The following is a 13852-nucleotide window of genomic DNA, read 5'->3' on the forward strand; positions in this document are numbered from 1 at the left end:
CGCTCCTGATCTGGCTTCGTCGGATCTATCTTTTCCCGTAGGGAAGCGCACGGGCACAGGGAGCTCAGCTGTTTCAGGCGGCGATTCATCGAGCTCGTCTCGAAGTTCTCGACTCCTCAAATATGTTTCGTCCTTCGAAGCGCAGTCCGGCAGAGCGAATGCGAAAGCGTTCCGATCCCGTCTTCCTGTGGAGTAATCGCATTTCGGATGCCAGTGGAAACTTCGGTAGCATCCTACTTTACTTGAAACAAGCCGCGAAGATTCGCGAACTAAATAAATTATAACGCCTTTTTCTTTGAAGCGCGGGAAGCCGGCTTGTCAGTAATGTATTCATCCTTTGAATCACGAGTGCCATGTCTGATTGAGGTGAATCCACAACAACAGCCGCCCGGCAGCGTCGGATACGAGAGCTACGCGATTACGCCACAGTTTCCAAGAAAGTGTTTTTCGAATCTATTCAGCGCCACGACGTACGACTTGAAAGTCGGCTCAAGCAACCATAGAATATGGACCGAACACAAGCAGCTAGGTACCTGATAGACCACAACGCGATAAGTGTCCCGCAGAGGATTTTGTATCCCCCACTGTTTGTTTGTTTTCACTTTTTGTCTTGTTGACAATGAGGTTGTTTCATAATCATCATTGTCGGCACCGACGTCATTGAGAGATAGCTTAGGTGAGAAGAGGTAAATCCATTCAAGATCTTCTAAGCCTGACACGAGCTATCACCTTCAGATCAGGAAACCAATTTAGATTCTGCTATGTCGTATTTGTTCTATTCAAAGAGCCGAAAGATTCGAGGAGAGAGCCTTTCCAGCCCCGAGGTGCGATATCAATTAGAGTTCGATGAATCTCTCTGTTCATTCCATTGAGGAATGGCGTAGACTGCGGAACTAAGAAAGACGCGATGATGATGGGATTCCTCATTTTCGAAGGACAATCGCACCACGGCTCAAGTTGAACTCGGCCTTGCGTATAATATCCGTTACGACATTGGCTTAGCATAGAGCTATACTAAAACATAGCAAGCGTCAAGATCCTCGAACGCCGAGGGGAAAATCCAATCCTCTCGTCCCGGATTCTCCCCGACGAAGGTCTCCTCGGATTTCTGAGGGGAGTTGGGACACCATAGGGAGATCTCCTCTCGGGGGCTTCCCTCCGGGACAACCGGATTCGGGAAGTCGGAAGCAGTATTTCTGGGAAATTGAATATGAGAGCTTCTTGCTCGACTCGTCTCATTCGAGGATGTGACATGTGACCGAGTTTTCATACTCGACTCTTTCCTAGCCTCCAAAGCGGTAGCCACGATGTCGCGATCCTTTGAACGAGTTCTCTCAGAACAGAGCCTCGAGACCGAATTGCAATGCGGTCCTCCGAGCCTCTCTGTAGTCGTGGAACCGAAACTTCCGCCAAGCCGAAGCTTATCATCGATCAGGATCCCTAAAAAATCCATAAAACTGGATGCATGTCTGATCTGAACCTAATGTATCGACAATGATGTTTAAATGATTCTTGACTTGGGTTCTCGAATTATCGTGTTGTATTTCATTGCCGAGCCATGCTCATACCCTCCAGTAGGAAATAGAGGCCCGGCTCTTTTACGAGGGAAGATGAGGAAGCGATCATATCGTACGGCCGATTGCCCGGACTCTCCGAATTATCGGCAGTCACACTCTATGGCAGTGTGAGAATATGCTCATATCCGGCATCCTCGCAGGAGTTCATGCATCCGCCCGTGCTGTTTCTTCGCCTCGCGCTCACTGATCGCCTTGAAATTTCCGCGAGTCTGTCATCGGAAAACGGTCACTGTCAACTCCTTTGTCGCCGCCCCCTCTGTCCCCGAGCACTACGGAGAGAGGACACAAACAGAGAAATGCGCCCAGCAATGGAAGAACCAAGAGACAGGTGAAGGAACGAATGTATGTATAGATAGATAGATCGAAATGGGAACAAGAAACGAAACCGATGATGATCCGATCCGCCATCGCTCTCTCTCTGCCGCCCGCCCCCACCAAAGGGTCTGTACGTACTCTTTTGCAGAAAGCGGCGGCAAAGTGTCAATAGCATGGCAGCCGCTCCTGAAGCCGCTGGTTGCTGCTGCTGCTGCCGCCAATGAAAGGCGGAGCCTCGACGTTGGAGGACGAACAAGGGTTCTGAGCGAGTGAGCGGGCGAGCGAGCGAGCGAGTGAACAGCCGACCGAAAGACCAGGCATCCAGCCAAGTACACAGGCAGTCAACCAGCTACCCGAGCAGCCACTCGGCATGGAAACCTGCGAGAACTTGCGCGACAAAACGGCGAACAAAGTGAGTGAGCAGACCTGGGAGGAAAGGGAGGAGGGTATGGAGCTCCTTCGGCGGAGTATTCGAGGCTCTGGCGCTCGACGGATGCGCAGCCGAAACGAGGTAGACCCAGCATCCTCGGGCTTTCGATTGAAAAATCTCTCTTCAACTCGGTCGTATTCACAAGGACTTCGGAAGCGAATTCCCGAATGGCGCACTCTCTCCGGCCGGATATCGTCGGGAAGCGATCGAAACATTCATTGCGTGGATTTATATTCCGTTGGTATTCGTCTGCGTACGCTACGGATCTCTCGGCCGCACTAAGCCGCCGCTGTGTAGGCTCTCCATGATTCGGTCATCAATCGATGTTTCTGCTATTTGTTGTTGAGACTTCTGAGAGGAGATAGTCAGGGAGAGAGAACGAGGGAGGAAGTGAACGCAACGCCGCCTACTAACAACTCAGGAGGAAAAGTGAAGAGCCAGTCGGCCAACCAGCCAGGCAGGAGGGCGGACAGGCGGGCGGGCGTGCGGATGGACGGACAGGCGGCAGCCTCAGGCAAGCAAGCAGTCGGCTAAGGAGAATGAGGAGAGCGAACAACAGCGGGAAGGCGGACGGTAAGGGGTCAGTGCGTCTCTTCCCACGATCATTACCCCCGTTCTCTCCGCTCCCTTCGCCGCCCTCCCTCGCCGCCGACGCGGCCGACGACGACTAACTCCCGGTTTTGCTCGGCGCATCTTCTTCTTCTTGCCTGAACGCTAACAGAATGATGCCATCAGAGGGTGCAGAGGGGGAGCTTAGCTGCTCCCTGCATGGATGCTTTGCTGACTGACGAACTTACAGAGAGATCTGGCGAACTCACTGCTATCCGGCGAACGTTTCAACCGAATCCAATCCGGGCGCCAACTCTCGCGGGAACGAGCTCGATCACAAAATCGAATTAGGTATTGCCAGTCGCGGTTTGAGCGCAGTCGGCCGTCACACCGATCACATCCGTGTCTCCGCTCCAATCGTTTAGTCAGCGAAGAGCAGTGCCTAATTCGAGATGATATTCCGTTTACTGATGATCCCCAGATTCCCGTTTTGACGGTTCCGTTTCGGAGCTCATTCAATCGAAGACCCTCCGCATCCGCTGTTCGACGGACGACGCTTGTGTACCTCCAAGTCGGAGATCCCTCCCGGTAGTTTTCGTCGTACACTTCGGCATCAAACAAAACATCTCTATCACTCATATCAAAGCTGTGATCAGCCAGAGCCTTCGATAACGTGCGTGTCACTATCTGTCACTGAGGAAATCCACCCTGACGTAATCGATGGTCTTTGGTGCACCTCATGGCTGACCACATTCTCGCCGGGCAGCATCTGGCTGAATTCTCAGGCCGGGTTCTCCACCCCATTTCGGCTCAAATTTCAGTAGCCCTGGCCTTAGCCTGAGTCGCCGCCCCTGTATCCCCGTTTCCTCGTACAAAAATCTGCCCGAACTTTCCCCACAGACTCAGGAACCCCACTGAACCCGGTCTTGGACGGTCCTCAGAGACGCTCGTTGACCGACTCTCACGGACCGGAAGCCACTTGCGTTCACTGAGTGAGTATGTGCGAACGTCGCGGTCTGTCGGTTTCCCCGTCAGCCCGGTGGTCGAAGAAGTCGATGATAGCTCAAATTCATTCAGTTCGAATTCAAATCACTATCACCGGAAATCGCTATCACCTGTCTTCCCGGAAATTTCCGGAAGCGTCGGCCGCGCTCAGCGCAAAAACTCTCGAAGGAAATCGCCACGCCTGACGTTGAAAAATCCATCGGCCTTAATCAGATTAGAATGAGAATCTCCACTGCTATTAACTGTTTGAAGTCTGAATGTCAGAGTTAGGAAGCGTTCGCATCCGAGTGGCAGCGCGGTTGCCATCTGCTATCTTCCCGAATCCCAGGATCTGGCTCGGGTGATGAGGATGAGTTCTCAGCCCTGAGCTCCTCCGTTGGGAAACTCGCTCAAGCTTGACCTCATCTCTAGTCAGCGATAGGTGATCAGTGATCATTCTACATATGTATACGCTTTCGATTTCGAGCCCATCCATGTTCTACGCGGGTGAACTCAAACTCGGCTTTTGAGTTTGTATGAACGAGTCAAACATTGAATTACCCCTCTCTAGTCGAGCGCTGCTGTAGAGATCAGTTTTGAAGAAATTCCAAATTCGGAGCTCACCCTTGTCTTCGATCCGCTTCCCCTGGCTTCTGAGTCCTGGACAAGCCGCTTCAATCGATGCTGAAATCAAAATCAGTCTCCGAATTCACTTCGCCCGACAAATGTACCTGTCGCTAAACAGGGAGACTGTCTTTCGGGGACATTTGGATTCATATGGACATTGTCGATCGGTGCGCACGTTTCGTGCTCGTGACAGCGAGGCTCCGAGAGTTTTCGAAAGAACTCACAACTGCCTCGCGACATGAAGGAAGATGCTAGCAGGATACCCTCTATTCGATCCGTCTTACGATGGCTCATATGGTTCGGATGTGCACTCGGCTTTCTTTATCAAGGAGGCGAAATGGTTCGTTGAGACTTCGCAGCTAATTCTCGAGCGTCTGCCGCGATTAATTCAGTGCGCTTCGATTCCGAGCCGACTGCATCGTCTGACGCATTCGACACTCAAGGAAATGCTATCCGCTCTTTTGTTAGTTAACATCGTATTTTATATTGTGTCAGGTGGCGGTGTACTTCGATTACCCTTTCTCGGTGACGATGATCGAGGAGGTCCGGAAGAACATACTATTTCCCGCTGTCACAATCTGTTTGAGTCATTGGTGAGTCGACACGATATGACATTTCGACAAACTATTGTTCCCCCCGCTTTTTCCGACGAAAGGGTTTCGGCACGAACCGCCCCATGTGTCCCGATTTGCAAACGCTCGTCCGAGACCTCACCTTGACTCGCTCTCCCACACAGGGTTAACAGTACTCGACTGTGTTCACTCCGGGGCTTATGTGATGCGAACAACCGTTTGAGCGACGGGAACGGCGGGAACGTGCTCCAGTACGATGTCAAAGGTCGGATCAATAGCGCTCACAAGCCTCACGAGCTGTTAAGCTGCTTCATGAGGTGTGAATATGTCCAAATATTTCAATATATTTCACCTAAAATTCCGTGAAGCCTCATGTCGACCGGAGTTTACTCCTCGCGAAGAGCCCGTTCGATGGCGAAATCGGAGGCCGACGATGCCTCCTTGAAATCGCTGGATATTATGCATGCTTCGACCCCCTTCGATCCTAGCGAGACAAAAACACGAAGAATGAGATGAGAGAGGGGGCACGCGCCAAGTTTCTGGTTCCTCGGCTCTGGAGTCGTGATTTCATCGTGCTCAATGGAGAAGCAAAACATTGGCGTCGACGGATGAAAAAGGCTCCGAGTAGCCGCGACCGGCGAAGCGACCGGCTCAGGCGCCAGCTGGTGCTCGCTGGGAGAGGCGAATGAGGAGCAGCGCTCGGACGCCTTGAGATGCTCAACAGAAACCGTTAATTGTTTAATCTATCATTAACACCGGCCGGGCAATGGCCCGACGAAAGTAGAAAGCCGATGGCCGACCTACAAACCCTACAGATGTTGGCTGCTTTAAATAACGACGAGGAAGAAGCATGCCAACAACTGTTATACCTTTGCTTACATGGACTCATGCGAGCTTGGAGCGAGATTTATCCTGAACCGCTGTTCCCGAACCAGTTTTCTGTTTTTCTCCTCCAGAGCACCCGATTCGATACCCGCAGGAGATCAGCTGCGGCAATAACCCGCGGAATACCCCGAACTCCGAGGTTTTGATGACTCGTTCTCATTTTCGATGATAATTCAGGTCCTCAGTCTCATCCTGTGAGTCGTACGAATGCGCGGACTTCATGGAAATGACCTACTTCCGGCAACCCGCTGAAATGTGCTACACGATCGACATGTACCAGAAGGCCAAGCCCAAAGATCACCCCTTGAATTTATGTTCGACCCTTTGGAACTACGGTATGCTCCTCTCCAGCGGGTTCTTTTTCGTTTGTTGGCCTTCGATAGACAATGATCATGAATTGACTTCCGACGTTGTAAATTTCGAGCGACACGAATATTTTTCCGAAAGATTTGACGATTTTCGGCCGTTGGGAACCAAATCTCACCCTGAGCATTGGGAACGCCGAAACATTCCCGCTCATCATCCACAAACCGCTCACGGTCCCTCCAGAGAGGCTGTCTTCCATCATGATTGAGCCCGGTACGTTCGCCGCGGCGCGGCGCCGTATGATTATCGCGTGCTCTGTCTTTCCTCTAACTCGTTATTGAAACTTGGTTTTCTACGGTTTCAAAAACTGCAGGCATGGATTACACGATCAGCGTGACGCAGAACAAAATCAGACGGCTACCGAAACCATACGCGTCCAGATGCACCGACTATCTTCGGATGGGCTGGAAAAAAACATTCTACGGATATCTCGACCAGAATGTGAGTGTCGGGATGCCAATCGATTGATCGCGAGTCATCGCTCACTCAGATTCTCCAAAACGAGATTCAGCAGGGCCATTCGCAGACGTGAAAGACGGGAATTCCCGCGAGGAATCGACCGATTTTTATTCGAAATGAGGCGTCCGATTAGGTTCATTCCGGCCGATCTTCCCTGTGAGAGAATCTTCGAAGCGTAGCCATTGGAGCGCATCTGGAGATACCCTCCAAGAAGAAGAAGGGGTGAGACTGGCCAAGGATGAGCTCTTGGAATTATTAGTGAAGTGGGAGAACGCTAGAGAGATGGATTAATGATATGAATGAAGTCTTAGATGGAGCGGCGTTTGAGCCCAGAGATGGATGGGGAAGTGGCGAGCCGTCTTCCTCTCAGCCGGTCAAAGGTCTTCCCGGAGTGAAGCAGGCCCTTTTCTCGTATGGAGGGGCTCAAACACGAGTGCTCTAACTGCGGGGTGGAGCGAGTGCTTTTTCGCTTCTCCGGTCGAGTCGTTCCGAACGATGGAACGAGCGGGCCGTAGTGGGCATCATAACCATGAAAAGCGTCATTTTGGCAAATCTTTATTGTTATTAGCATAACAGCAACAACAACATCAGCGAGCACGAATCTGCTCGCTCGGAGGAGATTCTCCCCACTCGCTCTCGGTGGAGCATTTTCTGGTGCAGATCCCGCCACGTCATCAAGATACCCAGCCTCGGTCTCAGCCTCTCGGCCCACTCATCCACGGAAACTGAAATCCAAAGAGCGAATTTTCCGGAATCGCTCCGATAAGCATTACTATCTCCGAATAATCGTTGCCAGCTGATTTTCTCTGGGGCAATTCGATACAGTGAAAGAGGATAGAACGGGAGCCAATGACAGCGACTGATATTCCTTCCACAGCTATGCGTCCAAGAATGTCGTATGGAAATCGAAGCTCAGCTCTGTGGTTGCATAAGGAACGTGCACGAGTTTTCTCATCGAGTGGAAGGCAGCGAAGCTTGCAACAGGACTCAAGAAGGTGAACTACGTTCCTTACCGGGAGTTGGATTTTTTACCGAGGAATATGATAAAAAATTACCTCCATCTCAGAGACATGCGACCGCAAGCTGGAGGGGAATCCCGAAGTCCCGCGGTGCGACCGGAAATGTGGCGCGCCCTGCGAGTGAGTTGCTGAGTTCCTCGAATTTCGGTGAAGTTTCCAGAGAATTCCAGTCCCGGAAGTTCGGTATGAAATTTCCTCTCCAGAGAAGTCGTATACGACGTTCGGCTAACTTCGCTGGCAGAGGAGAAAACCGAAGACTCAAAACATTCGTTCCGTTTCACGGTCAAGTTTGCATCGTATTCTCAGAGAGTGAGTTGCGGAAGATGGGATTAATTTTCCCGTATAGATGAATGGAATCGCGGACGGAGAGATGCTGTCGATCCTCTTTCCGCGGAGGCTACTGGAGGGTTTGCCGGTGTCCCCTTCCAGATTTTGGAGTATCAGCCGGTTCTCTCGATCGTGGAAATGTTCGGCTATATGGGCGGGTACATTGGGATTTGGCTCGGTTTTTCCTTGCTGTCCGTGCTCCTCGGATTCAATAAGTTCCTCTGGAAGATTCACGAGAGACGTCAGACGAGACTACGAATGTGAGTGGATTCCGCTTTTCCGCATCGCCTCAGACATCGCAGGATCCTTGTATATTGATGAGACATTTCACTTCAGCGTCGAGGAGAAGATTCAAGCTCCGTCCTGTCCATCGTCCATCGACGGCGGGCCCGCGAGAGTTATGGATTTGAGATCCCGTGCGGGTTTCCAAGCAGGCATACCCTACAGCAGAGCCGGAGCTTGGTAGAAGAAATATGGAAGTTTCGAAGTTTATCCCTGTTCTCACGAGTCGACCATGCGAAGTGCGATTTGTCGGGTAGCCCAAAGATTTCCTCATTCGGACTGCTATCGAAAGCATGAGGATCACCGAACACCGAGTACCACCTTGTCACGCGTGCCTGATTCAGCAGACTGGCTCACGTCGGAATGGGATCGAAAACTTGACGACGATAAGAATTTCGAGGGCTATTATTGGTTGAATGATATTAAAGGCTCCAGAGCTTAGTCGCCCGGAGGTCTCACAAAAATTATGTATTATACCTCGGCAGAAATGTCTTATCATAGATTCAGGAAAATATGCTCAGGAGAAAAGTAGTAAACATATGGAGTTCGGACGGAACACAAAATTTCCCGGTACTGGGAGAGCAAATCACGCCCTCCGGAAAATAGGGGATCTCGGAGGTGATCCGAAGCCGGTCGCGTGGAAATTAGAATCATCAGTTGCAGAGGGTCGGTTGGTTCGTGTTTCCATTCACGGGCTGGAGTCTCGCCAAAACTGTGTTTTTATGAGAGGTAGTCAGACGAGCGGTCTATCTTCAGGAGGAGTGCGATGTTGGACTCGTAATATATTCATTCATTGTCTGTCTTTGCTTCCCACTTTCTACTGACGAGCTGAATGCCGAACTTTGCACTCCGAGCCTGACGAGCGAGCTTGGCGAAAAGACGACCGACGGATCGACCGACCGACCGACCGCCAGTCAGCTTGGGTAGGTTGCTTGCTGGCTGCTTGGCGGCGGGTAGGAGGCTGTCAGATCTCTTCGAGCAGAGTGTGGGTAAGGCATCACCGACATAAATGCCGTTTTATGAATATGTGGGAAGAGCACCACGTGTTTCCCTCTCGCCACAGCTACCACCGTCGTCGCGGCCGTCTCGCGGCCGCCGCCGTTGAATGGCGACCTGGGATCGAGCAGACAGCTCGCGAACCCACGGACCGACGGACGGACGAGCAGGCAGGAGGGGCGTTCGGGTTGCTGAGCGGAAAGTTCGAGCGCGGAACCTACAGGTATTCAGTCAGTCAAGCAGCCAACCCACTATGCTGGAGGAGTGGCACCGCAACACCGACCGAGCAGGGAGCTCGCAATTTCCAAAGCACGCCGTCCCGTAGGAAGCCGTAGCGGTGGAGTTTCGGCCCGATACGGGATCTTCGACGTAGAGCCAGAGCTCCGAGCACAACGCGATCGGCTCCGTCTTCGGGAGGAGCGAGCCTCGCAACATTTTGCCCGTCTATGGATTCATTTAGTCAGAATCGACTCGATGTCGAGAAAGATGAATGGGGAACAGCATGGAGCTGTATGGGGAAGGATCGCTCCTCTCAGCACACCGAATGTGGAGCAGAAAGAAACCTTGAATGATGGACAACGTCTGAATGAATCGCCCATGAGCTCTCGAGCCTCTTGCCCTCGGAATTTCGATGAGTCCCTCCATATCTGACCATGGGTATCTCCGGGCGGAAATGCATGATTGCGTCTGAAAATCATTAGGTATATAAATTAAAATACAGAGCAATCATTCCGGGGGAGGGCATTTGGAATTCGTTGTATGGAAACGTTTATATTCGACGGGTCACTTGGGGATGGAGACCGATTGAGAGCATACCATCGGTTCACGACCTGGATCACGGATCTGCGAGATTCGGACCGCGCATGGAGCTCGATCCCGCGGAAATGGGTTTTCCATGGGACGTCATACCAACCAGACAAGCCTTTGATGTCTTAAGCGTGTGTTCCTCGCCCACTAGATCGCTAAGTCGCTCCAGGCGAAACAAATGTTTTTCTTGCGGGATAGAGACCATCACCTGAGAAAAACCGACGAAAGGATGGATGGATGAGAAGAGCGGCGGGGCTACGACCTGAAAAAGGTGTCTCTCCACCGAGCTGGCTCGTCTGACTATGTAAACGAACCGTCTCAAGATGGGGACCCAATCTATTGAGTTTGGCCCGCGCGTGCATAAGTGTCCATACGACGAACATGGGGGCAGTCGGGCGGGCGCTGACCGCCCGGCTCACGGACACTCTATTCGATGTATTCTGTCGTTGTGTAAGACCGAGCTTTGTCGGATCGTTTACACAAGTCCATCAAGAGATCGCATCGGGCTATCCCTTCATGCCTTCATTCACCCGAGCATGACACTCGACCACCCACCCGTGCACCCTCCCGATCGTGTCGTATGAGGAACGAACAGATCTCAAGGGTTTGATGACGCAAGTGCAGGCATTGCCCGACGTAAAAAGAGCTCGAGCGGCGAGCTGCAAACAAGCGATAAGGTCGATCAACAACGGCATGGCTTGCCCGATCCGTCAAATGAATAGTTTGTCAAGCCACGAGACATACCCGCTCTCAGTACGAAATCAACATGTCGAAAGGTCTCACTTCGGCACATTGAATAGAAAATGGTAGGAAACCCGATCCGGAGAACTCGAACATGCCGTTCCGTGATCGAGAAGGAAGAGGGAAAATCTCGGGAGATTCTTCCGAGAGGCTCCGTGCGATTGAATCACCGACCTGAGATCGGAGGTATTGCGACAGCCAGCGCAATGTATTCAAGAGGCTGACCCGAGCCGAGCTCCTCCTGATCCAATCGAGTTGACAGAGCCGTCGACCCGAGCACTTGTCCTGCCCATCCAATTCGTGTTCAGCGAAGCTAATCCGGCTTATAACAGTGTATCCGAGAATCGTGTGACGGCGGATTCATCGTTGTAATCTTAGCTTACCTTTTTCAATGCTTGGCTGCGTCGTGGCGCTGTCGGTCTCGGCCGGGAGATCACTGCTCCCACCTTCCTCTAAGAATCAATCGGGGTTTGTCCCTGAGGGCGCCGGCCTGTGCCTCCTCCTCGAAGCAACATCTCGATTTCCTGCTCGTACCTCAGAGGGTGACGACGAGTAAACGGTCGGAGCTGTGATCATCGAGTCGACCGCTCTGTCCCGACTCCGAGTCCCAATGAAGTGCTGATGACCGTGGTGATGATTCGGGTATACAAGTGCAGAGTCGAAGGCCATGGAATGACTCGGCGCGTGAGCAACGCGGATTAGTTCCGCAGCTTTGAAGAGGAGGCACGTGTTGAATGACATCTCAATCAAGTGCACAGGCGTTTCATTACTCGATACAAATTCGCTCTTTTGTGGAACAGGGGTTTCCTTGGCATTCCTCGCCCTTGTGAGCCCGATTTTGAACCGCGAAATCCGAGCCGTATCCTCCTGATTGCTCGGGTGTCCGAAGCGAATGCGGCGCGGCACGGGTCGTGCTCTGGATATTCCCCCGAAATTCGCGGGTTCATGTGATTGCCTGAGTCGAGATTCCAGGGACGGGGGTTGCTCCAGGGACGGCGGACGACCGCCGGAAATATTGAATTGGTAATTTCCCTTCGAATCCGAGGTATTCCTATTCTGCGAGACCCGCAAAGTCTGGAAGAGACCGTGATTACAGAACACGACAGGTTTGCCACGTTTGCGCGATGTCTGGCACGTCTTCGGCCAAAACAAGACTGGGTCTCCGATCATTTCCGCGGCGAGCTCAACGTTCTAAAATTCGCAAGGTTTACAGGTTGGTGCGAAACGCCGAAAATATAGCTGGGCAACTTCCGTGGTTCCCGTGGATGCATGACAATGCCGTTTCAGGTGAACGAATCGAATCGGAAATGCAGCTTTCGCGGATTCTCGTCGCGGTTCTTGTGTGCGCACAGGTCCTACTGACACAAGCGATTCCGTTCTCGGTCGGAGTTGTGGGCCTAGGCTTAGCAGGTCTCGCAGGTTTGAAACTCTTATATGGAACGAAGGTTAGTCCTTCGAGGAAAATTGACTTTTTTGAGAAAAATCGCTGGATTTTGCTCGTGAGAACGGTTGTTATCCATAAACGGAATGACTCTCCCGCAACCATTATTTTTTTAGCTGTTCCATCGAGATGTGCCCCCGGCGAGAGATTCCCCCACGATTATCATGATCGACCCAGTTTCGGGCACAGGACATCGCCTAGAGCTGTCGCCACGAGGAGCCTCCGTCGCGAAGGAGAGGGATGCGCGATCGGCCGACGTCGAGCGTTCGGCGGTGGTCGCTGTTGACGATGCCGGAGGCGATCTCGTCCACGAAAGAGTTACGTTAGAGAAGTTATTCTGCGCGCTCGGGAATCGAGGAAACAGTTAATAGCCTCGTCGGCGGGTCTCGTCCGCGATTAGAGGTATTAAGCGAAGACGTTCTCTGAAAGTGGTGGGTATTATTTTCCAGACTCGTAGAGACGCAAGCGGAGGAATCACGTTGAATAGGGGCTTCCTACGCTGGCTGAAGTCGATAGATGACGAGAAGTGCATCCGCAGGTTCTTCTGCGAACTCGGTGCTGATCAAAGCAATTTCGGAAAGTAAGTATAGCCTTTGAACTGAACATATCCCGTCAATCGAGTCAAGGTAGTCGAGTCCTCCTATTTCATCAAGCTTGGGGTGAGGAATTCGGTATCCATCCCGCGGCAGCTCACAATATGATTTTGCGAGGCTTCTACGGACATCTACATAGAATCCCAACTTGGACAATCCCAAGGCTCTGGAGATTCAGATGCCAGTCATGGGATGATTCAAGAGATTCCCATCGTTTAATTCATTCCGGAGAGACCAGTTATAGGTCGCCCCCTGTTTTCGCACTATGGGGGCACACTGAGACTATGATTGAAGGGACACTGTTTGAAAAGCCAAACGTCATAATTCATAACTTCGAGCTATGTACCTACATGAATGATAATCCGAGACATTGCTTAATGATTGATGCAAAACTTCAGTGTCGGACAAGTGACGAATATGCTCATCATGATGGGCGGTCTCCCGAGGAAGAGCTGGGCCCTGGACATGTATGATGCGGGTCAAAACGGAAAGCAGTGCCCCAAGACCTGCAATCGACATGAGCTCATGAAGACCATCGGATACCTGGAGAGACAATTCTTCGTGCCTTCTGTCCCTGGATCGAATTCTGAAGTCAATGAAAACGAAATACTAGAGTGATATTCTTGCGGGCGAGCCCGATGGTGGAGGGCCTCGACGAAACGATTTGCCTCCGTGATCGTAGAGGAAAGCGTATCCGCTCGATTTTCTTCTTGCTATCGCTGTAGATCGAAACTCAACGCTGTAACCGATGACTGTGTGAATCTCTTGGAAGATGCAAGCGATTCCCACGTCTATTAGCTATTCTCTGGACGAGCCAGTTCATAAGCGTGCACCGATTGGTCCTGTGCATACATCCATCGATAAATGACGAGTTGATATCCC

General features: G+C 51.7%; 2 protein-coding genes across 2 annotated transcripts; both read left to right on the forward strand.

Annotated features, from left to right (window-relative positions):
- Positions 1–2262: 2262 nt before the first annotated feature.
- Positions 2263–8374, forward strand: LOC100905510 (amiloride-sensitive sodium channel subunit alpha-like). Its single transcript, XM_018641824.1, has 10 exons — positions 2263–2304; positions 4978–5075; positions 5219–5371; positions 6117–6274; positions 6387–6518; positions 6619–6746; positions 7642–7759; positions 7831–7903; positions 7987–8092; positions 8213–8374. Exons 1-10 carry the CDS (start codon positions 2263–2265, stop codon positions 8372–8374), a joined length of 1170 nt encoding a protein of 389 aa, XP_018497340.1.
- Positions 8375–12111: 3737 nt separating this feature from the next.
- LOC100898628 (uncharacterized) lies at positions 12112–13852 on the forward strand. The gene is made up of 5 exons (XM_003738753.2): positions 12112–12149; positions 12224–12381; positions 12494–12694; positions 12827–12957; positions 13369–13852. Exons 2-5 carry the CDS (start codon positions 12244–12246, stop codon positions 13586–13588), a joined length of 690 nt encoding a protein of 229 aa, XP_003738801.1. The 5' UTR covers positions 12112–12149; positions 12224–12243; the 3' UTR covers positions 13589–13852.

Source organism: Galendromus occidentalis, unplaced genomic scaffold, assembly GCF_000255335.2.
Source record: "Galendromus occidentalis unplaced genomic scaffold, Mocc_1.1 scf7180000076319, whole genome shotgun sequence".
Classification (NCBI taxonomy): Eukaryota; Metazoa; Arthropoda; class Arachnida; order Mesostigmata; family Phytoseiidae; genus Galendromus; species Galendromus occidentalis.